At 37.2% G+C, this 27,595-nt stretch overlaps 1 protein-coding gene across 2 annotated transcripts in view; it reads right to left on the reverse strand.

Annotated features, from left to right (window-relative positions):
- The window catches only part of LOC110067186 (GFP-like fluorescent chromoprotein cFP484), a 37,421-nt gene extending 25,595 nt beyond the window's left edge, over positions 1-11,826 (reverse strand). The window contains exons 1-5 of one of the 2 annotated variants that reach the window (XM_089288216.1): positions 11,695-11,798; positions 11,490-11,593; positions 10,650-10,868; positions 10,011-10,223; positions 7,723-8,179 (exon numbers count right to left, since the gene is read on the reverse strand). In XM_089288216.1, coding sequence (XP_089144342.1) covers positions 8,038-8,179; positions 10,011-10,223; positions 10,650-10,868; positions 11,490-11,593; positions 11,695-11,697 — 681 coding nt within the window. In that variant the 5' untranslated portion in view covers positions 11,698-11,798 and the 3' untranslated portion in view covers positions 7,723-8,037. Of the gene's footprint in view, positions 1-7,722; positions 8,180-10,010; positions 10,224-10,649; positions 10,869-11,489; positions 11,594-11,694 lie in introns of those variants that run through there. The other variant, XM_020774484.2, reaches the window with a different exon arrangement.
- Positions 11,827-27,595: the final 15,769 nt, after the last annotated feature.

The raw sequence follows: 27,595 nt of genomic DNA on the forward strand, positions 1-27,595 counted from the left end.
CGTAATGTGTCACAGTTTGAGAGGTTAGCTAGGTTAGAAAGGGTAGCAAAAATGAAAATACTTTGAAGAAATCAAGTTTGCAACAGCAGGCCAAAAGATCTTCAAGATGAGTAGCATATGCGAAAGAGACAAAAACAAACAAAAAATGTTGCGTACTTTTTCCTTGAGGTAGGTCAGGGACAGGCTAAAATTGAAACACAGCTAAGGAAGTAAATGAACTGTTTAATTTCATTTTATTTGCTAATTAGTTATGAAATTACAGTTAAAATAATCATGCATTGGCATGGAATTGACAGAAGTGTTCGATGTCTGTCGTAGTATTTATTTTGTTCGTTTTTCGAATTACATAGTGTTACATGTATTTATAATAACCTTTGCCATCAAAGTTTGTAAATAAATTGTACAATGCCTTCTTGCATCTTTATTATTTATTATATTATTTTTTTGAATTCCTGGCCAATTACGTCTAAGTGAGTTTGAAAATTGAAGTGGCCGCGCCAGATGTTAACAAACGTGAAATGTATTTCGCTGAACATTAGGAAGAGGAAACTGAGAGAAACTGATGCTACTGACGCTACTGGCAAATACATGCTTAGAGTGTGTCTTAACTGTAGGCATGTTACTAACCGTGGGAACTGTTTCCCACAAAGAAATAAAAACCTCGCTTAACTTAGATAAAAGCCAGATGCACTAATGGGAAGAAGACAAATGGATGACGGCTAGCCAATCAATCAATCAATCAATCAATCATTAAATCAATCAGTCAGGCGAGCATTCAAGCAAGCATTCAAGCAATCAGTCAATGAAGTCATCAATCAATCAATCAATCAGTCAATCAATCAAGCAAGCAAGCAAGCAGTCAAGAAATCATTTATACTGACACGTAACGTCTACGGGCTAAAAGCTCGTTCAAAATATGTGCAAGCTAACGAAAGATAAAAGAATGTCATTAGGTTTTATATATTAAAGAGCTTTTTAATATCCATAAATAGATAACATGACCTGTCCGACAAGTCATTAGGTGGGCAAATTGACTGATTTCCAGCAGAAAGCAAATGTAATTTGAATCTGTAGCCCGCTGTGCAAATCATTTGAGCCCACCGTGGTCTTCAACCAAAGTGGGTAACTGTGAGTTCTTCGTGAATAATTCATCTATAGGTATGCTGAGGGTCGAGGTTTTGAATCCTGCTGTGGGAAGCTTTTTTTTTTTTTCTACTCCTGCTGTTAACGGTCGGTTGCTATTATACAGGTATTTTAAAATAAAAACGTTTAAGCCATAAAAGTCAAGTAATTATATAAGAAAATGAGACAGAAATAATTTGCGGAATAAAGCACTTTTTAAGCGAAAAACCCTCGCAAATGATTTTTTGGCAACGCTTCGGTAAAGGGCAGTCAAAGGCTGCCAAAGATTGTCAAAGCTCGGATGGATCAACTTAAAAACCCACCGCTGTTGCACATCAGATAGTCTTTAATTTGGAAGCATTTAATTTGTTCGACTCTAAAGGTAAAAGATCAGTTCCTCTCTTTGGAAGTCACTTCAAAAAGTTTACAAGGAATCTACGAATGAACGACTGTAGACACAAGCGGTCTAAGCTCAAGCTGTGGGCAATCGGGTGAAATGCCATATTTGGAAATGCGCCAACTGACAATAGTGTGACACAACAACATGGCGGTTTTCAACTTTTTCTCTGTGGATTCTACTGTGTTGTGAATGATCAGCTTCCATGCACGTACAATAATATCTCTCCCGTAAACATTTTAGGAGCCTTGAAAAAAATTCAGGGACGTTTAACAGTCATTCTTATTACTTTGAGCGAAAGATGAGCAGTGGGCCGCAATTTGGATGGACGGGCCATAACTTTGCGGCAAAATGAGACTGCATGTAACTGACCTGGATAATCGATATCAAGGGACATCGTAATTGAACCAAAGATCACCGCAGATTATTCGCTAGACGTGGCATCAGAGGACGCAAGTCACTTCCCTCGGCGTGAGTCATATTTTCTTTCAGGTTCTTTCAATCCCGCGGCTCGTGATCAGTGCGCTTTGCTAACTGAACTTATTCCTAAATTTTATTCACCCTTTTTAACCTTTTTCTTTTACCTCTTGCTTCGAGCATCCTAACCGCGCAAGAATTTCACACTAATCAAACACTCCGGGAATAATCTCAATTGACAAAATTCCAGAGGGCAGTCAGTTATGCCGAGAAGCGTGTACTGGTTTCTGATTGGTGAACCTCTTGACGGCAGTTGATGAAGTCGGATTACATATTGCATAGAGATTGTTGGACGAAAAGCCTGGTTCTTATAGCAGGCGTTCCTTCCACTTTTCCCTGGCATTGTTTGCTTCCCCACCCCTCCCTCGCTCAAAAAATTAATTAATTAATTAATTAATTAATTAATAAAAATAACACGAACACACATACACTGCAACGCGAACAAATATTTTACCTTTTCGCATTGGAATAGCACCATGTTTTATTTCACTGAAAAGTACCACATTCACCACCTGAAACAATCATACCAATTGTAAGCCTTATTTAACGACTCGTGCGAGTGGTACCGCTTGAACCACGTGAATCTTAACATTCACGCCTTGAACACAAGTGCTGAGTATTGGACATGCTTGGAATAAAAGCTTGAAGATTCCAACAAAGCCAATTTTGTTTTAACAGAAATACTTTGACTAAAACAACAACCGTATAATCAGGTGGAACGAAGAACTTGGAGTTTAAATTCACATATGTATAAAACAGGGTCTGGGCGAAGTGACTCGCATGGTTGAAGAGACTGACTGACTGACACAGTGATTCATTCCTGTCTGAAATCCTCCACCATTTCTGAAGTACTTTACAGTTTTAAACAAAAACAACAACAACAACAACAACAACCACAACAACAACTGTTTTGGTTCAACCACTTATGACGTCATAACTCTCCTTATTTGCATAATGCAAAAACGCAAATGTCTCTAAAAAGAACGAAGATGTTCCAAAAAGGAAAACTCCATTATTCTTTATTTTGAAAGTCTTTCCGGCAAATAAGCAGCAATTATTTTTTTACTTCATAGGCACTATAAAATAATAATAATAATAAAAAGAACTCTTCAAATATGTCAGACGTCAGCATTCAGTTTGTTTTCGTTACACATAAAGAGTTAAAATTAGAGCAGAAAATGCATATTATGTTATTACTTATGTCGTATAAGTCAATGTAATAATAACATGTAATAACCTAAAATATCAAATGGCTAGGGCGCTGGTGTTGTAATCCAGAGGTTTCAGGTTCAAGGCCTTCACCCTGCCACTGGCGGGATTTGCTTCTCATGCAGTGGTCCCGAGTTTAAATCCTCGGTCACGCTTTGTAAATAGCCAACTGGTCTCCCATCTGCCAGTTGGGATTTTTAACCATTTTACCTTTGTTTAAAATATTTCTTATTTTTCAGTGGCATGCCTGTAAACTAGCCAAGCTTAGCGCTTGTATAGCTAAGTGCATGACCACTATAAATAACATACATTTACATTACCTGTGTCCCTGACTAAGCAACAAGTATACAAATTGGTAAACTGATTATGCGCCAAGAGATAAAAAATACGTCCTTGTTTTGATCCCTCGAAAACGAGCTTAGTGGCCCATTCTTATAGAATTCCCTCGAACGAAGTGCCTCAAACGAGAATTGATAATCAGGAAATCCTAGTGTACATTAATATTCCGTTCAGAAAATCGAACCACTGTTTACAAACACCTACTACTACTACTACTACTACTACTACTACTACTACTACTACTACTACTACTACTACTACTACTACTACTACTACTACTACAGTATTTCACATTGTTAATCGAAATGGTCAGAATAAAAGGTATATTTTATGAATAAACCCTTTGACAAAAATAGGAATTAAAAATTATCATCGACTAGACCCTGGCAACAAAATTACTTAACACAATCAAATAATATTGGCAAAGAAACAATCGTAGGTCACTCACTTGTGTGGTTTTTCAACTGAGCCCTGATTAACTTTAATTAAGATTTACGCAGAGCGGCTCATTTCGCTCTTTGAAAACGGCCGTTAAAAGCTGAGCTCAAGCATTAAGAAAAACTAACCTAAACATCCAATGAGGAAGTTCCATTTAGTCTCTAGAAAGACCTCCTTCGCCCTCCTGCATATGTCGAGGTTGTATGTCACTGGTTCCAATCATGATGCTGGTTTCTCTCACAGCTCAGCCAAGTGCAACCTATGACCAGGATGCCTCCTCCACAATGTTAACGTTAACTGAGTAAAAATATTCAAATGAACATTTTGTTTTTCAGATCTTATAATTATTAAAACTAACGTGTGGTTTGTACTTATACTAATCATGAAAGCAATGTGAAAAGATCAAGCTAAGATATCCTTAACAATGTTTACCCTGGTTCAAACTTTTCCCCTTGACGGTTATTTTGCACTTTATTCATTACACTTGATTGACCACTAATGAAAAGAGCAGAGGTGAAAAGAATAATAGAACAGTCAAGATTTATCAGAACAGAAATAGTCTTGAAATGAAATCGAGACTGTTCATAGGAGTGTTATGTTGGTAAGTCCGAAATAATTCCACAGTTGATTGTATTGAGAACTGAACGGTCACTATAGAGCGGCAAACTAACTATCAGGCAATAATTTTTCCAATGTCTTTTATTATTTTTCTTATCTTTTTATTTATTTATTTGTTTATTTATTTATTTACTTACTTATTTATTTCTTTTTTTCACTTAGCTTCACCTTATCGATTTCAGTATCGGGTTTAGGACGAATGGCGAAAAGTGTTCTTCTGTTAACGTTTGAATTGTTTAATTTCGTCTTGATCGGTCGGTAAACTGAACTGGCCCCTTCCATTTCGGTCAGAGTGACGTACGCTGAATTACACCGTTAAAAAATATGTAAACAACGGAGCAATCTTTGGGTTGTTTTATACGAAGCAGAATACACAGCTTTTTCAATTCTCACTCGAAACAACATCACGATACGTAAATTAAATTAAATTAATCCGGCAATTTATAAAAGGATTACTTCTCAACTAAGGCACACACGATAAGCATCAAGGGCTGTACAAGAGATCACTGTTCATAGATTTCACTCCTCCCCAAAGGTGAGGTAGGTACTCCGTTTTATAGGCTCTATACTTCTATAGGTATGTGCGGCCACAATGGGTATGGCTTTTTAGCCGTTTTGGTCAGAGTTAGGGTATCAATTTTGGTCATATTGGTCTCAAATAGGGTACGGTTTCTGCACTCTAGTCTTGAATTGGTTATATTGTTTTAGGAGAAGCTACTTTTTTATCATTACCGATGAGACCATTAAAAAAAGTCTTTCACGATGCGATCTGAACTAGGTAACTATTTATAAGGCAGGTCTGAAAAAGGGTACTGATTCAAGGTTTGAAACAGGGTATTGATTTAAGGGTTAGGTCGTAAATAGGTTATCGAGTTTTTGGTCAAGTCATAAACAGTGTAGGGATCGCACATCCCACCTAATTTTACCGGGAGTACCCCCTTTCCCACCCTCCGGCAGCAATCTGAATTGCTTGGTGTGTGTTTGGGCCGCACACCCCTACCCAATTTTTTTTTTTTTTTTTTTTCTGGGAGTACCCCGGGGGTACTTCACTCTGTTCTACATATAAATGGTTCCCAGGATTCATAAGAGAATTCTTTCTAATCAGAGTTAATTATAACTACCGCAATATGGATCATAAAGCTCAAATTAAATTTTAGATTACTAAAGCTTGTACCGCAGATCTACGGTGTAACATTCATAGCCTGAGACTCAGCATATGTTCACTCCCGCTCAAGCCTCTGTCATTCTCATAGCTGTGGTACAATATGTGTGTACCTTATCTCTTTGCGAGTAATTTATACAATAATTGCTTATAATATAAATTGATTGTTTGGAACACGGCATATGTTATTGGTACATTGCATTCGTATTGGACACGGTTGTTTTTGCACAGTCCATTTATTTCTAATGTGTCATAGTTTGACTGGTTAGAGAAAATGAGTTGAAGGAATCAATTTTGAAGCACCCAGCAAAAAGACATCAAGACGAGTGACATGTGCTGAAAAAAAAAAAAAAAACATGCTGTGTATCTGTGGAGCCAGGCTAAAATAAAAACAAAGCATAGGAAATAAATGAACTGTTTATTCTAATTTGAATTTCTAATTAGTTGTGAAATTACAGCTAAATAAGCATGTGCTTAGGGTATGCATTAAGAAGTCCTTGATGTGTCGTACTCTTCATTTTGCAACAGTTTTGTAATTACTTACTACTGTATTATATACACAATGGTCTTTAGAATCATAGTTGATAAACAACTTGTCTTGCATCTTAATTAATAAATCTCTTCCCATTCATGGACCATTAGGTGTAAGCGACGACTAAAATTGAAGCGGTCACGTCAGGTGATAACAAAAGTAAAATATCATTCATTGTTTGGGGGAAATCGCTGAAAGAAACCACGCAGGCTTCATTTTAAAATCAAACCAGCTGACGTATGAGGTTTGGGTTTCATACTTAAACGTAATTCGCGCTGAGGAGCTATGTATTCAGTTGTTTGTTAAAGGAACAGCAAACCCATTCTTGCGAAGAGCATGTTGTTTTGGACTCCAATGGCTTAAATTCTTTGAAGTAAGACGTTTGCAGCATGCGCAACTTCTACTGCTTCTACTTCTAGTTTTTTTTTTTTTTTCAATTTCTTTCATTTTGAGATATGCATTAACTTTCCCCATTGACAAGGATGAAAACCTTAGATTCCACTGAGCGTAACGTTCCCTTTCGTTTTCATCGACTCGTTGACTGTGGCAATCATCAGAACGAGCCACAGTTTTCGAAAACTGCGCTGAAATTACCATCTTAAAATTCACATACCTTAAAAAATCGAGCCTGAATAAGATAAGACCGTTACAAAATTACTTCTGACTGTCCATAGTTTACACCAAACAAAGCTAAAATCTCAAATATTCTCTCTCTATTTGTAGCACGACCGAGCACTTTAATTTACTTGTCCGCCATCATCGCTTGAATGACTTCAGTTTTCACTGCTCATGCCCAAATTTGATGCTCTCAGAGCTTCGCGTTTCCTAACCATTGGTGTAAGGGGAAGCGTGACGATTGTTTTGACCCATACACAGTACGTAATGGAGTTCGAAGCCTTTTTTCACCAGCACGAGTGGCACAGAGCCACAAAGCAGGGAATACGCCATTTAGAAACGATGCTTATCTTTTCAGTGGTAACCAGAAGCGAGCCCGGGGCCATAATCCTTAACGTTTAGGCTTTGATGATTGCGACAACAAAGAAGTAAAGTAATAAAGAAGAGGATACCAGACTTGTCACACTACTCGGTCTTAACAAAAAATGATTGAGATTTTGCGAATAATGAAAAGTTAAAGATTCCATCAAATCCAATTTCTTTTTACAAGATAAAACAATGAATAGATTGAATCAGGTGAAAATAAGAATTCGGAGGTTGAGTGCATCTAAAAAAAGGCTGGAGTGACCGATTCCTGTTTTTAATCTTCCATCATTCCTGTTACACTTGTAGTGAGAAGAAGGGGAAGGTAAACCATTGACTTTTTGCTAATTACATGAAACGCCAACGTCACTCTTCCACTCGCCAAGACTCTATGACAACAAAACTAAACTTCAACTAACTGGTTTTGACAACAACTTTATTCTCACTTAGTTTTCTTTCTTTTATTTGTCTACAGCTACATGTATAAATGTATAAGTGTAAAAAGTCTATCCTTATAATGTAATTCCGCAATTCCGTTTTTTTTTTTGTTTTGTTTTTGTTTTGTTTGTTTTTGTTTTTGTTTTTGTTTTGTTTGTTTTGTTTTGTTTTGTTTTGTTTCGTTTTGTTTTTTTCCAAACGTGAACCAAAGAGCTAGTCTCTAAGAAATCCCGAAACGAATTGCTGAAGTGCAAGTGTTATACAGTAATCCTGAGTAAATTCCTTTATTTTTATCGTTGTCGTCTTGGATTTTCGCTGAATCGTTTACTAGGCGTTTTTCGTCAGCGGATGCTCATGAGCTTCGGCGATCTCATACACCTTAACCTTGGTGTATTCTTTGTCATGGCTTAAAATCTCAATGCGGTGGTCGATGTAGTGGAATTTTGGCAACTCGACCCTCTTCTTCGCTCTGCAAACAAGCAAACAAACTCGTATCAGTTACACTAGGTTGGCTGCATAAGCATATAACAAAAACAATACTGTTTTATGAGTGACAACCCCCAGTTCTGATTGTTACCTGCGGCTACCGAAGTTCACTAACCTGAAAAAAGACAATTTTATTCCCTAGTAGATAATACTCTGTACTGGGTCAATAATTGCCTTTGGCTTTTGAGATCCAAATTAGCAGTTTTGGAGTTGTATTCAACACTAATATATTAATGCCCATAAGGGTCTCCATAATCGAGCAATCGGAGTTAAGGTAGATAATTCCACTCCGATAGCGATCACTAAGAATTATTTTTTATTGGCGTGCTATTTTACGCATACAGTGAAGATTATTTTTACAAAATCTGATAATACTTGAAGGCAGGAGATTCTCAAAGCTCTTTTAATTCGCGCTTTGCAAAAATATCTCTTTTATCAGTAATTCCTAATTCTGTTAAGCCTACAAATATGGCTTGTCAATACCGTCATTTACTCAATAATAATGTACAGTTTCAGTCATCTTGTATTTCTTGGGAAGGAACCTAACTTTACAAGCCCCGTGGTTTTTATGAGGTTGCCTTGCCATTTTTTCCCCTATTTTTTTGCATACTAACATTCTCCACAATATTATTTCAATAAATATATAATTAAATACAGAAAGCAGATTAATTTACTGAATATGTAGATCACAAATGTCGGTGTACTGCATTTAGGTACATTCTTTAATTCGTATCTCACTAATTAGATTAAGTATTTGTTTTGTCCATAAAAAAGTTGATTTTCAACAAATATCTTAAGCGCTTTTTTGACAGTTTGACAGAACTTATACAAGTTATTTCGGTTGGTAAGAAGGTTATTATTGTACTTCTAATGCTTTTTACCGTCCATGCAAAATAAATGTGGCATATCGCCGGTGAAGGGAAGTTCCGTCAGAAAAAAAAATGAAAAAAAAATGACTGAGTGCAGCATACTCATAATTTGGAAGTTAGCTTTCAAATCGCCAAAATACAGGAAATTATAGGCAATGTGAATTGCGTAATCTCGGAAACTACAAAATTCGAAAGATTTAACTCAACTATGTGGAGCTTGATTCCACCCAATCAATCGGAAGTTCTCAAATGTGCAGCAAAAGAGACTGAATGAAACAAAACAAAAAATTAAAAAAAAAAAAAAAAAAAAAAAAACGGGGAAAATACGAAAAGCGGCGCATTATCTATCCATTTCAATTAGTGACTGATCTGGTTTTCAGTCTAAAATTAAGCTTCGCGCTCCAGTAAAGTTTGTTACCGCTCGCTAGCTTTCCTGACATGCTTCATTCGTTTGAAAAAAATGGGCAACGCGCTAACAGATTTTCCAGCCCGCTCTAAAACGTTTTGGGGCATTTCATCATACTGAATTTTATCCAAGATCCGCGGGGGGTAATGGAAAGGAATTCATCATAGCCACCTAATTTGTTAACTTTGATCAGTTTCTCTCGTCCCGACTACCCTCTGAAAAAAAACTTAAAATTTTAATGGCTTATTGTTACTCTTTCCGCTACCTTAGGTCGTATGTTAACAAAATGCTATTAAAAGTTGTTGGCCGTGACGATAGGATCAGAAATTGTGTTACCGTCTTTCCTAAAATTATCTGGCAACTCTGATCTTGATTTATTTTTATTCGTTATCCCATTAATTTGAGTCTTATTTGAGTCTCGAGTTTCCTTTTATCATAATATCTCATGACATTTTATCACAGAAATATCTTTATAATTTTTTGCCGTTAACATTTTTTTTTTCCGAGTCATCAAATCACTTAAACGCATAGAAACTTACGTGTAAGTAGTTCTGAAATCACATCGGTAATGGCCGCCTCCTTCAAGCAACAGATGCCTGAAAACATCTCCCTGTAGAACTCCGCCTTTGCCAGCATACATACTCTCACAGGATGGCTCCCATTTCAGCGTCTTTTTCTTCATAATTGGACCGTCTGTGTCAAGGTTCTCGCCAATAAATTTAATGTCATATTTAAAAACGTTACCATCCATTCTAATGAAAAAGAATTGAAACTTAATGAGTAAGACCATGCACAAATACAATAAAAAATCAATTACAGTGTATAATTAGTAATAAGATTTAAAAGAAAAAACAGCCTCATGACAGGGAAGACAATCTTAACAGGAACATTTTGTACATTTTCTGCGTTATGGTTCTTCACAGTGAAGACCACTTTGGAAAAGAGCCTTAAACTTTAAAGTTGACAATCCGAAGGTATATATGTATACCGATTTTATAATAAAATTTTTCAGTTATTACAAAGCAAGAAGACAACTCAAGCTAAATGACAGAAAAAGATGAAGGGGCGAGGGGGTACAAATTAAAGGGATATAATTAGAACTATGCAAGTCTCATCAATCTGGAACACAATGCTACGTAGGCTCCCGGTAGGAAGCATTAACTTTACATCTTACTAACGTTATGTTGTTTGTCACGGTGCAAACGCCTCCATCTTCGAAAGTCATGGTTCGCTCCCAAGAAAATCCCTCAGGGAACGACTGCTTGAAAAAGTCCGGTATGTCTGATGGGTATTTGGTGAACGCCCTGTTGCCGTACTCGGTTGCTGTTGTCAAGATGTCGAAAGCGAAAGGGAGAGGACCGCCTTCTGTGACTACAAGGTCTATAGTCTGTGTTCCTCTAAAAGATAAACAGGAAACCAAAACGGGCTGATCATATGCACTACAAAACCTTTTTCAGGTGAAATATTTTTGAGAGGTAACGACCGCAGAATCTACTTGGCTGATTTGATATGAAGACCAGTTCTGAAATTCTTCGATGAATTAACGGTTGCTCAATCTTTTAAATGCAGCACACGTTTCCAGTACTTACCTTGACAGGAAAGACAACTTAACGACCTGTTATTACATCAGGAAACTAACTTATAAAGGGTAAGGAAAGAAGAAGCTAAGGGAAAAGAAAGTTCTTTAGTGTAAAAAAATCTTATGATATAAGCTATACGTGGAGATGTCAAACACTAAACCTCTCAAAATTTTGATCCCACAAAAGGTATGTCTGTTTTTAGTCCGTCGCCTTAAAGATGATAAGATTACAGAAACAAAGATAGACCCAATACACATGTGTCTGCTGATAGCCGCAGATAGGACGAATTCTCGGTACTAAATCTCGTTCCCTTGGAAAAAAAAGGAAGACGAAAAACAAACAAACAAACAAAAACGTCTTCCTGAGTTAAGCACTGTTCCAAGTAGTGCAGCCGGAAAACTGCCCACAACGATTACACATTTTGAAACTTTTGCTTACTCGAAAGGCTTGCCTTCTCCCGTTCCTGTAATCTTGAAATGGTGCTTTTTGTTGATGTGACCTGTCATAGTCAGCTCGATCTTCATGACTTTTGCAATCACACTCTACGGAATGAAATTTGGATGAATCCAATCATCAGTCACCAATTAAGAACAGGCAGTAGAGGAAAAACAAAATAAAACACTTTAATGCGTGTAGCACTTACCATGATGGTAGACGTAAAGTAAGATATCGGTCTTACAGCTCTAGTTGTTCTCGATCTGCTCTCTTCCAAATCACCAGGGTGAATGAGACTTCAGCGCGGTGAGTGCTGCTTTAAACCTGAATGTCACACCCAAAATCCGCTTGAATCAATTATAAGCAAGGAAATTTTTGCAACATAGCTGGCATGCTATCCAGAAAACAAAAAAATCATTGTCCAAAACTAATCTTCATGTGAAATCAGCAAGCTCATAAAAAAAGGAAACATAATTAATTTAGATTTACCTTGAGCGTCCTTTCGTTAGCATTAACCCTATATAATTAATTCAGCCGAGAAAGAGTAAAAATGTAGCACCAAAAGCGCGGTCATTTTCTCGCCTAAAATTAAAACTTCCCGATAAATCAGAAGCCTCGATCGGCGTTCTATCATTGATTTATCTCATACAGTGCAGGCATCTTTAAAAACATATATTTGGGTACGTGTTCTGGATGAGTGTATATTCCCACGGATTAACGAAAACAACTGAAATCTTTTGTTGTAGTTAGCTCGCTCGTAAAAGGTGTTAGTTTATTAAGGGCACATATGGCACATGTGTCACATATGTTCGTGTTCTCAGCCTTCAAATCAACGCCCATTCATATGCATGGATGGTAATTCTCACTGTGATGTAAAAAATTATTAGAAATTAACATGAAATTATGATTAAACTTGTAAAATACAATTATTAGACACCCCAAGGGCTGACCTTTCTGCATAAACTGCCCTTCTACAGATATAAACACATGAAACAGCAACCTGTCACGGAAAGGCCATTTTCTATGCTTTTAATTGGATTACGAGTTTTCGTTATCCAAAGTCCATATATTACTTCGAAAAACATTTTCAAACGGGATATGAAAACCTCGCAGAACGAGGACAATAAACATTCCAGGAATATTTCTAGCGCTCATTGTTTGCACTGTAACCCGGAGGGAATATTATGTTTATTTATTAATTTTTTTATTATTATTATCATTTAACCTTGAACTTGGCTACATAATAAGCTTACTTATGTTCACCATTTCTGTGCAAAAAAAGCAGAACTGACTTAAAATTGGTTGAAAAAATTTGATTTGCAATAAATTATTTGAGTATTTAATATAGGTTAGTACATATCTTATTCAAGTTTTCATTATACCACGGTAAAATTAACTGGCGTGATTGATAACAAACCAAGGGGAGAGAGATAAGCGTTTCAGTCACTTAGCCAAAGCGGCGTGGTTATATCATTGATTTCCTCGTACTTTTTTGTCTTTCTTTGTTTGACATCCAATACAAACAGTGAGCGGTAATAATATTTTTAGAAAACTATCCTTTTTCATACTTAGGCGCACATTTGCGCGTCTTTTCCGGTTACCTCTTCTTTTTCTTCTCCTTCACTTAAAACTCGCAGCAAAGGCTTTAGTGGCAACGAGTTTTGCAAGACGGAATTGAATCAACCTTCGCTGCAAATTGCATTCTTTTGTATGCATCAACTGAATTTGAAGAAGCCGCTTCAGTAAAAAGATGTGCAAATGAATTGTAAAATGACTGTCCTTTTGCTGAAACGTGTATATGTGACAATTGTACTGTTGTGACGGTAGATAGCTCAAGTACTCAAAGAGGATTAAGTTAATTTTAAGCGCGCGGCGCCATACTAATCACGGTCATAGGCCCTTTTCATAAATGGCTGCCAATTTAAAATTCTTTTGTATGCATTTAAATGAGCCTCACTAAACTCGTTTGGGAGTAAAAATTCTTTTGAATTATCAACTCAAGAACGAGGTTAGTCAGGCTAATTTTAATACTTACAAAAGGATTTATAATTGGCAGCCATTTATGAAAAGGATCTATTCGGTTTCATTTTAGACGAAACCAGCGTTCTCTCAGTTTTCCCTCCAAAACAGTGAAAGACATTTTATATCTGTTATCATCTAACGTGCGACTTCAATTTCGACATTTTAATAGCTGACGTACTGCGGTCAATGTTCCTTTGTTTACTGTTGCAATAATTGAATACTACTTTTTCCAGTTTTTTTCCGACCAAATTTACTTTACTTGCCACTCATTTTGATGTCCTGTCTGTTGTTGTAAAATGGAGCAAATGTTGTCAGTTTTCCTCAGCTCAGCTTCACCATTCTTTCTTTCAACCTTGGCCTGATGAGACATTTAAACTTTACGTCTGTGCTCCGACAAAAATCTGAATAAATAAAAAAAGTGCCTATCCTGCTAAGGTTTTAGTTTCTTATTTAGCAGTAAGACCCTCCAAGAACTTGTCATTTTGCAACATTTTAGGTCGACAGGGTACTTCGTTTTGTACCAAAGCACGGTTGAATTTATAATCTTTTGTGTTTTGTTACATTAAAATGGCGACCCGAGATTTGGCTGTTGCATGCATCAAAATATGACTTATCCTGTACGTTTTTTCTTGCTGAACAGTTCTTGCAATAGAAAAAGTGTTAATCGCAATGTGTCGGAGCTATAGAGTAATAACGATTCTTTATGAGCAATCAGTAAGCTCAGAAAAAAAGGAAACTTAATCATTTTCTTTGTATCTTGAACTTCATTTCGTTAGCAGTAGTTCGATAGAATTCAGTTGAGAAAGAGTTACAATGTGGCATCAAAAACGCATTCGATCATTTTCTCGCCGACAATAGAAACTTTCCGACTAATTAGAAGCCTTGATCGGAGCCCCATTACCTTTCAAAATTATCTGGTCTTCTACAACTCTTTCAAAAACACACGAAATAATCAGATAACCAGTAAAAAAGGCAATCGCGAAAGTACTTTTTGCTTCTAGTTTTAATTAGGAGTCTTGTCCTTGGTTTATTATTAATTTCGCAGAACATTTTCAAAGGGGAAATGAAAACCCCACAGATAAACGGGCAATTAACATCCCAGAAGTAAATCAACCCTTTGTGTAATGACAAAGATACAGAGTGCCTTTATTTCTTCAAATTTTCAAGTAACAAACAACGAGTATGATTGATAACAACCCCAGCGGGGAGAACTTACGTAATTAGTCATTTAGCCAAAGCGGACGTTCTTATTATTTTGATTTTATATTTTGTATTTTGACATCAAGTACAAACAACGAGCGGTGTTTATATTTGTGGGAAAAAGTATCAGTTTTGATACTTAGACACACTTTTGTTGTCCTTGTAAATTAAACAGTTGTCTGCTTTTATAGTCTTCTTCTGTTAATTCTTCATCTTTTTCAGTTTCTCTTCTTTAATAGCCAGAGAACAGGGCTTTAGAGCCAACTTTTACAAACCGGAATTTAATTAGCCGTCGCGGGGTGTACCGATACACTGAGGGAATAACAATTGCAAACTACGTCAATTTCTTTACAAGCCCTTGTTTATCTGCTTCATAAGCCTGTGTCTTTTGTACCGGGTCTTGTGTACTCGTACACTTCAGGACAGAGCACGTCGCGGACACTTAAATTGTTTTGTTTGTACCGCTGTATTTGAAGAAGCCGCTTCAGTAAAACGATGTGAAAATGACGTGAAAATGACTGCTCTTTTGATGTTACATGTACATGTGACTATTAGATTGTGACGGTATATAGTTGCTGAGGGAAAATTACGTTTTTAGCGCGCAGCGCCAAGCTCATATATCACGGTCAGTCACTTTGCTTTTACTCCAAACAACGAATTTTGTAAACTGGAATTAATTAGTTATCAGGGCAGATTGAATTGATTGTATTACCGGGTAGGCATTCTTGCGTGTTTGAATATTAACATTTTCTTTGAATTATTAGCATGCAAATTTTTAGCCTAACAGGCTGTTTAACTGAGGCTTAACTAAAGGCGAAAATGATTGGGCTTTTGATGCGACATTTTGACCTCTGTATCTAAAATCAAGAAAACATTGAACATTAAGTGCTAGAATAAAGCCTTGGTGATTGATGAGAAAATTCGGTTAGCAAGAGCCGGACAATTCGAGCTTTAATTGCAACAGGGTTTTTTTCTCATCGGAACATTTGAAAAGAAAAAAAATCTCAGCATGTGTTCTGCATGACTGTATATTCCCATCAATTTACGAAAACAATCTGAAATCATGATCATTTGCTGCAGCCAGTCCACTCGTAGAAATGGCCATTTTATTTGTATTGTGCGTAATGTTAGTACCAATGTACATTCAAGAGTGTGTTCATAAGAAAACATGTGGGCGGAACCAGACAGGAGGCGATACAGCTCAGATCACCGATGTCGTTCAACTTAATTTGGCACAAATGTTGGGTTTGGGGAGTGAATAATTGTGGCAAAAAAGTAGGTCAAAATATTTTATTCCCTTTAAGTTAAGGGACCCCCGGCAAAAATGGCCATTTGACAATAATTTAGGAATATTTAGCCAGGCATCTTTGGTTTAATATTTCTGCAACAAGAAAAGCCATGCAAAAATGAAATCCACTGGATTATGTTTTCCAACTATCAGCTTAAAAGCACAGGTATTCATTTGAACTGAGCAAGTCAATTTCTCTTCCGTGGTTTCATCTTAAGTAAGGTGCATATTTCGTAAGGTTGCGAATAGTTTTTAATTGATAGCTAATATCTGCAATGGGCAAAACCAAATGCACATTATTTTATCATGGATGGTGACAGCAATCAATAAAATTCACAAAGAAGCCAAAAATATGTTTGGGGACTTTAACATTTTTATCTGTGCTGGCTTACCGTTTACATAGAACTTTCCGATTCATGATCCACTAAAACACCAAAGCCGTTTCCCTGTCTTAACTAGCTCGAAATCAACAAGAAATGTCTAGTTAAGCATTTACCTATCGATTACGAGTAAAAAATCGGCGAAAAAAAGCACTTGAGACACTTCTTTCAAATATTTTTTAAACACTGTCCAAATTTCTTTAACTCAGCTTTACTATTGAACCTGAGTTGACTGATTGACAATCTTGTTTGATTGATTGACTGTACTTTCTTTCAACCTTGACCTAATCAAAGATTCAAAGTTTAAAACATTAACATTACAGCTCCTTTCATTCTCGATCTGTGCTTCTATCCTACTGAGGTTTTACTTTCTTAATTAGCAATAAGACCCTCCAAGAACTTGTCGTTTTGCAACAATTTAGCCGTCGACAGGGTGCTTTGTTTTGTAACGAGAACTCCTGGAGAGCAAGGTCATTTAACTGAGTTCATATATGATAGGTGTCCTGCATACTGCTAGGATCAACGCTATCGAATTCATCGTGAGTAGTGATAAGTTAATAAAGATGGTGAATTTTAAGCTCGGTAATGAAATGTGAAGGTGAATTAATCAACATGACACGAGCGTGGGACAAAGAAAAATTCTGAGTCCCCGACAGGAATCGAACCCATGACCTCCCGAACACCGGGCGGGCGCTCTATCCACTGAGCTACGAGAACTCATGGAGAGCAAGGTCATTTAACTGAGTTCATATATAGCTGAGCTATAGTTCGTAGCTCAGTGGATAGAGCGCCCGCCCGGTGTTCGGGAGGTCATGGGTTCGATTCCTGTCGGGGACTCAGAATTTTTCTTTGTCCCACGCTCGTGTCATGTTGATTAATTCACCTTCACATTTCATTACCGAGCTTAAAATTCACCATCTTTATTAACTTATCACTACATGTAATATTGGTATCGTCAGTTACGTTAGTGTTGTGTGTAAGTTTAGTTTTGCAAATAATGTGAATTTCAGTATAACTTTGTTATAAAAAAAAATGATAAAAATAAGGGCTGGTTCGGCTCTAGCTCTGACACATGGCACACATGACGTGTTTCCGCTCTTCAAGTTGTAATAAAGACGTCTGTTGGGCTTATCAGCCTAGCGCCCATTCACATGCATGAACGACCACAATTAGAGCAAGTGGTAAAATAAGATAGTTATCTTATCTTGGCTTATTTCTAGCTATAGGAGATTAAATTCATAAAGACAGACATTGTCGTGAGTAAGTGGTAGAGATGTTTAATACCTATGTTCTCCAAAGATGGGGGACATGCCGGTGCCGGTAGATAACTGTTCCACAAGAACTCATTCTGGGCGCGTAGCAAGTCACTCATGCATTTAGCCGGTTCCCTTCTAATTGTACCTCTTAAACAATTAGAAATACTTCTCTTTTGTCATCACCTGACATGACGATTTCAATTTTCATGTCAAACGTCTATGAATTGAAAAAGCATTAAATTGCAAGACCAGACGTTCTAAGAGCGTTTACTACGGCGGGCCTCGTAACGCAGTATCAAGTCGTACTTTACAAGTAAGCTTGAACACAAATGAAAGGGTCAGGATATTTTAACACAAGCGTTGCACTTAGATATTTACTCTTCAGGTTGCTTCGTTGAGTATCAGTCTTTATCCGATTGCATGTTGTTTGCCTTCGAAGTTCTGTTTACGCCGATTCTTGATTTTTTCAACAGCTGAGGTGTCCGTTTCAGCGTCATAGTTCGTCTTTAAGTCAGTAGTCCTGGGTTTCTGTCGGTATTGATTCGTAGTTTGAACTCGTACAGTGATGTACATAGCTCATTTGTTATCTCGCGAGAAAGCGAGCTGACGCATTCTCATCCCCTGTTTCCACGCTCTACGTTAGGAACGCCTGGTACCATGACCCTGCTTTTGGCGACCAAGAAGGGCTTGCATTTTATGACTCGAGCTTTCACTGCAAAAGCCCGAACAAAAATAAAGCACAATTTATTTTGCAAACAAACTATGATGGTAATTCCCCAGACTTTTGTTTATTTATTTCTGAAAAACCAAACAGATCAAAGACTACGATGACTCGAAGACTCTTTGTCCATTTTAGCTGTGATTTCAAAACTAATTAGAAATCAAAATGAAATTAAACTGCACGCATTTCTGCCCACGACTTAGTTCTCCCTCCACATCAGTGAAAGATATTTCGCTTCTGTTGTCATCTAAAATGGCGACTTCAATTTTGAAGCGTCATTTTAACACACGTACTGTGGTCAATGCCCCTTTGCCTACTGTTCCAAAATTGAATACACTTTAGTCCTGTTTTAAGGGCAATTAGCATTCCACAAATACTGTAACTCAATTCTTTGAATTGTGTAATGACTAAAACACAAAGATGCATTTCGTTCTTCCAATTTTAGCAAATAAAAAAAGGTATGATTGATAACAAACCCCGCGGGGAGAACTGATCTAATTAGCCATTTCGAGTCTAAGCGAACGGGCTTATTATTCTGTCTTTATACTTTGTATTTTTACATCCAACAATAACAATAAGCGGTGTTTAGTTTGTAGGAAAAATATCAGTTTTAATACTTATACACGCGTTTTAGCATCTTGTAAATTCAACAGCTTTCTGCTTCTGAAAACTTCTTCTGCTACTTCTTCTGTTTTCTTTTTGTTGTTGTTGTTTGTTTGTTTGTTTGTTTATTTATTTTTTCTTTTATTGTTTTTGGTTTTGTTTTGTTTTGTTTTGTTTTTGTTTTTTTTTCCTCTCATTAAAAAACCACAGAATAGGGCATTAGTGGCAACTTTTACAAACCGAATTTAATAAGGCGTTGCAGCAATTCTAATTTGTTTTGTCCGTAGCTGCTTAAGTGTAGTGACATGAAAATTGTTGGCTTCACACTAGAAGCTAAATTAGTTTCAAGTAAGCACTTCACACACTCGAAAGAAAAACCGCTCAGACTTAAATCTTAGCAAGATTGTTTATATATCAATCATCTATCATATCCCAGAGACTTGACTTTATTTCTTGAAGGTTAAGATTTTTATTTTTGACGAAAACCATCAATACATGTGGAAATGCATAGCCTATAGTTCAAAAGGAAAATCTATGGTGACCTTTGCAACATCAGATAAATTCTGTTTACAAAATGCTGTACCGCCAAACCACTCTTCTGTGCCGCCTTGACATAAGAGAGAAAAAGGGAAGGTAACAGAAAAAGAAGACTGAAATGTTACGAAAAAGGATCAAATTTACAATGATGCCAACAAGTTTGTTTCAATAACAAAACTGAAATGTTCAACAGATGTAAATAACACTTATTGTTAACGCTGTGGTTCAATGAATATTGCACATAAAATTAAATATAAAGATAAGTTAACATTAGAATGACCATAAATAACCGCCAAAAGCTAGTACGCTTAATTTAAATTAGCTTCGTCATCGATAACGCCAATTAAATGTGTAGGAACTAAAATAAGAAAACACATAGCGGTCAGAATTTTTGTTTTCGTTACATAAAGAGTTGAAATAAAAATGACGGAAATACAGCTGATGAGAGGCCGTTAAAGATCACGATCATCAATGGACATGTTTTTCTTTTTTTTTAATAAAAAAAAAAAAAATTGTAAGCCTCAATGCTCGATTCATCATACCTTTTTTAGTAGATATGAGGAGTTTCATGAGAATCCGTTACAAACTCATACAAATATGGCAAGACAAACTTGGCAATTTATACACAGAAATATATGTCAGGATGTAACGCTTGTTCCCCCCCCCCCCCGGCATGTATTCCTTGTAAAATCAGTCGCAAGTTTCGAGTCCCATATTTCTACGCGTTTGCCACAGATTCATGTGTTTCTTTGTTTAAATGAAAAAATACGAAAAAATGCTGATTGTGTACGACATCAATCTTGCAGCAATATTAAACTGTGTCTGTGCAGTGGCGGAGCTATAGGGAGGGTGTAGGGGGTGCGGACTCCCTCCCCCCCCCCCCCTGAGATAAAGCCATCTTCTTCGTATTCAGTTACGCAATTCCTTAGTGATGCAACCCTCCTAAGAATAACTCTGGATCCGCCTGTGCCGTGATAATGATAATGGTGTCAGAAAATTGTGTTTCGTGTGAATAAAATTTACCTAACGGACAGAGGTTTTAGTTTCGTCGGTTAGTAAACCCTCTAATGTCTTGACTTAATAGTTTTACCTCATCAATGTCAGTTCTCCGAACACGCCGGTTTGATTTTCCAAGCTTTTGTGCTGCGTGACATGAAAATGGCGGCCCAAGACTACTGTCGCGCAGGTCAAAGGATAAGTTATCGCTTACGTTTTTGATAACTGAACAATTCATGCGCTAGAAAAAGGTTTAATTTTAGTGTGCGGAGCTCTAAGGTAACAACGTTTCCTTTCAATAAGAAAAAAACTGGCTCAATGACAGATGTTTCTTTCACATTACGGCCGCCATGTTGCTGCCCCTCCGAGGTGCACTAACACGACATGTCAGTACAAATCTCTATACTGATTTCCAGTGAAGCTTTTCCCTGAATAATGCTCGAATGAAAAACGGCACAGACTTAAATTTTGGCGAGGCTCTTTCCATATCAATTATCTGTCATACCCCAGATTATTGACTTTAATTATTAAATGATCACGACTTGAATTCTTGATGACATGACAGTGAAAACCAGAAATTTTAGACGCTCCAACTAAAAACGCGCACATGAGACTACTATTAAAAGACCAAAACTACGGGGAATGAAACGGATTAATAACACACGTCTTTTGAAACTATAAATTGTAACAATTGGCATTCTTTCGTTATTTCATTGCCACTGTTGGACATCTATTACCATGGAATTCATATACCTGAGCCGAGTATTAAGTCCACTGAACATATAGGGCCGAACCCACACATGACCGCTCTCATGTGGCTTTGATAGCTCAGTTGGTAGAGCATTGCACCGGTAACGCAAAGGTCGTGGGTTGGAATCCCGTTCAGAGCCTGAATTCTTTTCAGGTCATTTTTCCAGTAGTGTTATGGCTGCATTCGCATCACTCATTCTTTCGTTATTTCATTGCTACTGTTGGACATCTATTACCATGGAATTCATATATTTGAGCCGAGTATTAAATCCACTGAACATATAGGGCCGAACCCACACACGACCGCTCTCATGTGGCTTTGATAGCTCAGTTGGTAGAGCATTGCACCGGTAACGCAAAGGTCGTGGGTTGGAATCCCGTTCAGAGCCTGAATTTTTTTTCAGGTCATTTTCCAGTAGTGTTATGGCTGCATTCGCATCATTCATTCTTTCGTTACTTCATTGCTACTGTTGGACATCTATTACGATGTAACAATTGTATTCACTCCATTTTTGAAGAGCGTAAATGTGTGTGCATGTGTACGCAACCGAAGCAGTTTACTTAGTTTAGAATTCTGATGTTCAACAAAAAGCTTGCTTAAAAGGGCAATTATTGATTTTAGTAATTACGAGTTGATAATGACGACTCGTTTATTTAGTTTGTTTGTTTTGTTTTGTTTTGTTTTGTTTGTTTTTTTCCCTTTTTGACGTTGTTATTTCATCTCACTGCCCCAAGAGAGACATTAAGAGAGATGACTTTTTTCTTATTATTATTTACTAAAATCAAGGAGGAGCAGGCCATCAAATAAATGAAACAAATCCGGCACTATGGTGATCAGAATTTAATTTATTGTTATCTCTTGCTATTAGTAACACTATTAGTAAAATAAACGCCGAGCAAAAAGCGTAAAATAGCTAACCGCAAAAATAAGTTCAACAAAAAAATATGTAGAAATAGCTAATTTTCCAACCCACAAAGTTGGTTGGGAAGAATAGCACTCGAAACATCTCTCATGAACGTTGGCAAAATCTAGCAATTGAGAAAACTACCAACGCCACGCAAAACAAACTTCTTGTTTGCTATTTTACAGCGAAAACTAAAGCGAAAATAGAATAGTTAATGACTGCAAATTACAGGATTGCCGCCAGTAGGGCATGCACTTACCGGTCAATAATCCTCTTATAATGATGTCTGATGTTTCGGAAAACATTGCTGATAAGATTGTGTTTCGAATTCAAAGCTATCTTTACTGAATGCCTTTGAGATCTGTGTTCAAGTGTTCCGGCTACGCGCATTTAAGACTAGACATCACTTAGCACTTTAGAATGATGTGCTAATGTAATGACAATTTTAGTTGAACAAATTGTGATAAAGTAATTAAGAATTACGCTTGCTAATGAATAAAACAAAATGTATATTAACGTTAATCAATGTCACCTTCTGTAGTCAGACTGTAAAAGAAATTAAGGACTGACTGTTCATTTTAGAGGGTCATAAAAAAGGGGAGCACACGAAGGAAACTCAGTTAGGAAAGGGAATTAAGGACTGAACTCACTTTAGAGGGACAGCAAAGAAGGTTAGCAAGCCATCTCAAAATCCCTAAGCAAAGAAACTCTGAGACACCGAGTCACTCCAAAGAAGATGAATTTCACCAAACTCGACAGCACGTTGAATAGTTGTGGCGGGCTCAGCTCGCATTTTTTCCTATAAATCCCGCAGAGATTTCTCCTGAACTTCGTCAGAATCGTTGTTAACGCTCTCACCTGTCCTGTTATCATTTCGCTCAACATTTTGGTGATGGTGTCAGTGGCAACCAATCCACAGCTTCGTCCCAAATCCAACATAGCGCTCGCCTGTTTATCCACAACTGACATCGTGGTTGGCCTCGTTACTCAACCTCTACACAAATTGCTGCTAACCAAGATTCTTTAGAGGCCAAAGAGAAGATACTAGGGAACAAGAAAGCTTTTTACACTACTGTCATTCTAAATCTAGTTATTTTGCTGTGTTATATCCCATTCACTCTCTGGCTCATTCCTATGTACTCTTTTAAGACGAGAATCCCCCTTAATGTAAGCCTTATTGTAATATGTGTTTTTACTTTATTTCCAGTACTGAATAGATCGTTTTCACGTGACGTCATCACTTTCTAAAATCCAAAACAAAAGAGCCACCAAAGTTTTTGTTCTCATCAGGCACAAGAGGCGATATATTTTTATCTGTTTACAATTTTACAGCTCAATAGCGTGCTTCGTTTGGAATCCAGAGCATTTTGAATTTCAGGGTTATGGAGGTGCGTGACACAAGGCTATGATCGAGTTTGTCGAAAAATATATACTTATCCCATGATTTTGAGCCTTTTTAGAAGTTAACGCATTAGGAAAAGTGCTTATGTAAATGCTTGTTTGATCAGTACTGATAATCAGTCGCCTAGATAGCCAAAGTAAGTTCCAGATGTTTACACTATTTTCCGGCCGCCATATTGGTGTACCACGGAGGTACACCAACATGGCGTTTTCATACTGGGCTCTGTAAATATCGGCGAAACATTACGACGAATATCTGAAGTTTGGGGAAACGCACAGGCCTAAAACTTGGAGAAGTGGCTTACTTAGTTATCTTCTATAACATCATAATTTCATAGCTTTTTCCACTGGATGGTTTTCGATTTTTTTTTTTTTATTGCGTGACAGTGAAAACAATCTATTCGTTGCTCAACCGTTAATTTATGTTGTAAGAATAAGAAATTTTCGAGTAGCTTTTATTCAGTTATTGTCGAGAAAAACTGCTGCATGAACCGAGAAACTTGAAAGGAAAATCTTTGGACCAAGCCAGACTGGAGTCACCGTTAATGTTAATGCATTACAAGGAAATGAGATATTGAAAAATGTACACGAACCGACAAGGCAAACAGAGCCACATGGAAACACAGAAAACAAAGAAACGCCTCTGTGATAAAAATCAAAGAAATTCTACGGAAAAAAAATTAACCAGAGAGCGCAAAAAACAGAAATTCTTTTAGCTGTGTAAAAAGAAGTGGAATAATTTATGTGTCAGACCCTCCCTGAGTTTAATAAACTCATAAAATTGAGAACGTTTTAATTTCGTTGACCTTGTTTAATTCTTATGAGGTGGAATATTATTTCCGGTAAAGAAAGCAAAAATTGGATAACACGAATTTAAAAAACTTTCATAATTTCACCCCGATTTTTGGAACCACCTGACTTTTTAACTAATTTTCGTATCCCCTGGAGGCTTCAAAAAAACTGAATTGCGCTGTAATATTTCTTATTCCTCATGTGACCACTACAATTTTATAATAATAAAAATATACAGTAATCGAGCAAAAAATTGTTATCCGTCGTGCTTTAACCTTCTTGAAGGAACAGTGTTGCATGATTGCACAGTAAAATTGTGTTTATTTTATGGGCTAAAGGCAGTATGAGATATGTTTTTTTTTTTCCTCGAGAGCTAATGTACACTATCGTACAGCTGTTTGACGGAAATTAAAATAAATAAATAAAATACCCTCATTACGCTTTGTTCGAATTGAATTCATTTTCATTTTGTTTTATCTATGGCTACTTCTTTTCTGAAAAAAATAGATAAAAATCAAATTAAATTGCCAATACAGTTAAATGAAAAATGCAGATAGAGTAGAAGAGGGTGGTTATTACCTAGTGTTACGGATCACGTAAAAAAATCGCCCTCGTTAAGACTTGAATTTTTTTCAGGCTTTAATTTCACAACTGCTTAAGTTGTGTATATAACTGCTATGATCAGTCATATCTTCAAATCTTTCTCGGCAGTTCAAATATGATATTTCATATATTCACTTGCACTCTTCACCATCTACGGGTATATTACGAACTCACAACATGACCAGCTGCCAGCTGGCTTGATAGCTCAGTTGGCAGAGCACTACACCGATTTTGCAGAGGTCATGGGTTTGAATCCCGTTCAGGCCTGAATTTTTTTCAGGCTTTAATTTCACAACCGCTTAAGTTGTGTGTATAACTGCGATGATCAATCATGTCTGGAAATACCATTGTTCGCTTGACATGTCCTAGTTCACTCAGATAAAATTTCCCTTAGGTAATTTTCCAAAATACCATGCGAAGGGACCGCCCCCTTGTCGCTCCGCCTCCCCCCACCCCCCTCCCCACTTCTCCCCAAGTTTTTGCTCATCTTAGGCGCGCTCCTTCGCTCGCTTGCTTGATCTCTCCGTCCCGAAAAGGAAAGGAAACGGCTGCTGCGAAGGCTATTTACTCCGAGAAAAATCGGTCACATTACAAAATGTCAGGTTTCCCTGGCTAAACTGTCAACAAGTCAAGTTTCCCTAGATAAAAGTCTCTAGTGTGACCACAGCTAATATATATCTCGTCTGCCGCTTTGTAAATGTGACGCTCATGCGCATTCGTCTCAAGTTTCCTTTATCGTCGTTAACTACTAACTCTTAGAATGTCTCCCCCGATGGGAGTTAATAGTTATGTAAATGTGCAACAAAGGCGAGTGGAGAACGAAGAACAGCGGCCAAGACCGAGACGCTATCGTTCAGAAACAGATTTTTATTTCGACAGTAAATCAAGCTTAGCCACTGCATTTAAGTTTGTTACCTTACATTTGGGTCTTGTCCTTTTATAATTCAATTCGGAACAAGAGAATTTGTAGGCTCCATTAGATTGTGACAACCGCGTTAACAGGTCAATAAAACACTTACTTCATTTGCATTGCTCAAATTAGGCGTATGATTTCCAGTCAAGCAACTGCTACACTTCTTCCCATTAAAAACTTTTGTCGTTTGTCACAATTTTTCAGAATCGTGCAGAATGTAGACAACTTTGACGTTTATTGTACAAGTAGCATTTGGAAGAAAACTCTGTCTCCCTCGCTTTCATGATGTTTTAAACGTGAACCGGACTACGCTCATCACATGTTGCCACTTTTTAATATCGTCACTTTGCTTAGAACCACCAATTAACTTGGAGAGCAATACCTTTTCATTTTTAAACACTACTGTGTTTCAATCTACGGTGGAACCTCCGCTAACGGCCACCTCCCTACAACAGTCTTCTCTCTACAACGGCCACTTTTTTTCGTCTCGGCGGACCGTCCATATACTAATTCTTTTAACCTCTTCAAAACGGAAATGGCTACCAAAGCGAGTCCCAACTTCGAAACTAGCCTCTGGATAACGGCCAGTTAAGGACGGTGCCTACTAAATACGAAGGCTTTTTTGCCATATTAGAACCGTGCGGAAAAAGTAGATCTTTGCAAGTGCTATTGCAATCCACAAAGAAAGGTGGGAGTATCCACGCATGTTTTCGAGATAATTAGCCTTGAATCTCAACAAAAAAGCTGACATCAGCTTTTTCTGAATAAAAGAAGGAAAGGACAGGTTTCCTTAGAATTCGTCTTTACATGCAGAAAAGCAAGCACACTTATCATGATCTTAAGACTACATGGTAAGTGGTAACATCCATATTATTTTTGGTATGTTTTAGATGACCCTGAAAATCGTTGCAACCGCGCTTTTAGCGTCTCTGACAGAGCTAAAATACAGTCTAAACAGGTTTTCCTCACAACTAGAAACTAACCACGTGTTGAATAGGCTTACCACTTCCATTTCATAACATAAAATGTAGGGGTAACCACGCGTTTTTTAAAGTTATTAATCTTTTTTGAAAACTTTTACGGTGCCCGTTACATTTTTTCCTGTCACCTCCCCTGCAAGTAAAACATTTGAGTGTCTCCCACTTGTTCTGCTCGCGCACTCGCCAGTCCGTGATAAGTGACATGTTCCTTTTACTTATGCTTACTCGAACGCAAGGATTACAGAGGTGCATCAGCTGGAAAGTGCATCAACTGGTAATTGCAGTTGAGCAGGTAGCAGTTTTGAATGGAAATGCGGCAAATTCTGAAGCGCTTCTATTGTTAGCATGGTCTGAACTTCGCCATTTTGTGTTTACTTGCAATTACTTTTGCAGCTCAGATTTCGTGCCAAGATTCGTGTCGTAGCGGACCTTGTTATCCACGGCCTTAAACTATTACTGGAGATTTCAATGCAACAGTGAATTCATTATTTTCGTGTCACTGTGTGTTACAAATTAATTTTGCTGCCTTCTTATCTCTCCAAAAACAGTTTTGTCCAACCTGGAGTAATGCAAAAAAACAAACAAACAAACAAACACGAATGTTTGCAAAAAAAAACATGAAACTTTATTCTCAAACTCGTCAAGCATTCTTGATGTTGAAACAAAGAAAATTACAACCGTGAAGGAGGTTTGGATATTCCGTCTTAATTAGCATAGATTTTGACGATTTTACTTCTCCATTTACACCTTAGTTTTTCAGGT

This window comes from Orbicella faveolata, unplaced genomic scaffold (genome assembly GCF_042242905.1).
Source record: "Orbicella faveolata isolate gen_17 unplaced genomic scaffold, um_ofav_v1 contig_15, whole genome shotgun sequence".
NCBI lineage: Eukaryota > Metazoa > Cnidaria > Anthozoa > Scleractinia > Merulinidae > Orbicella > Orbicella faveolata.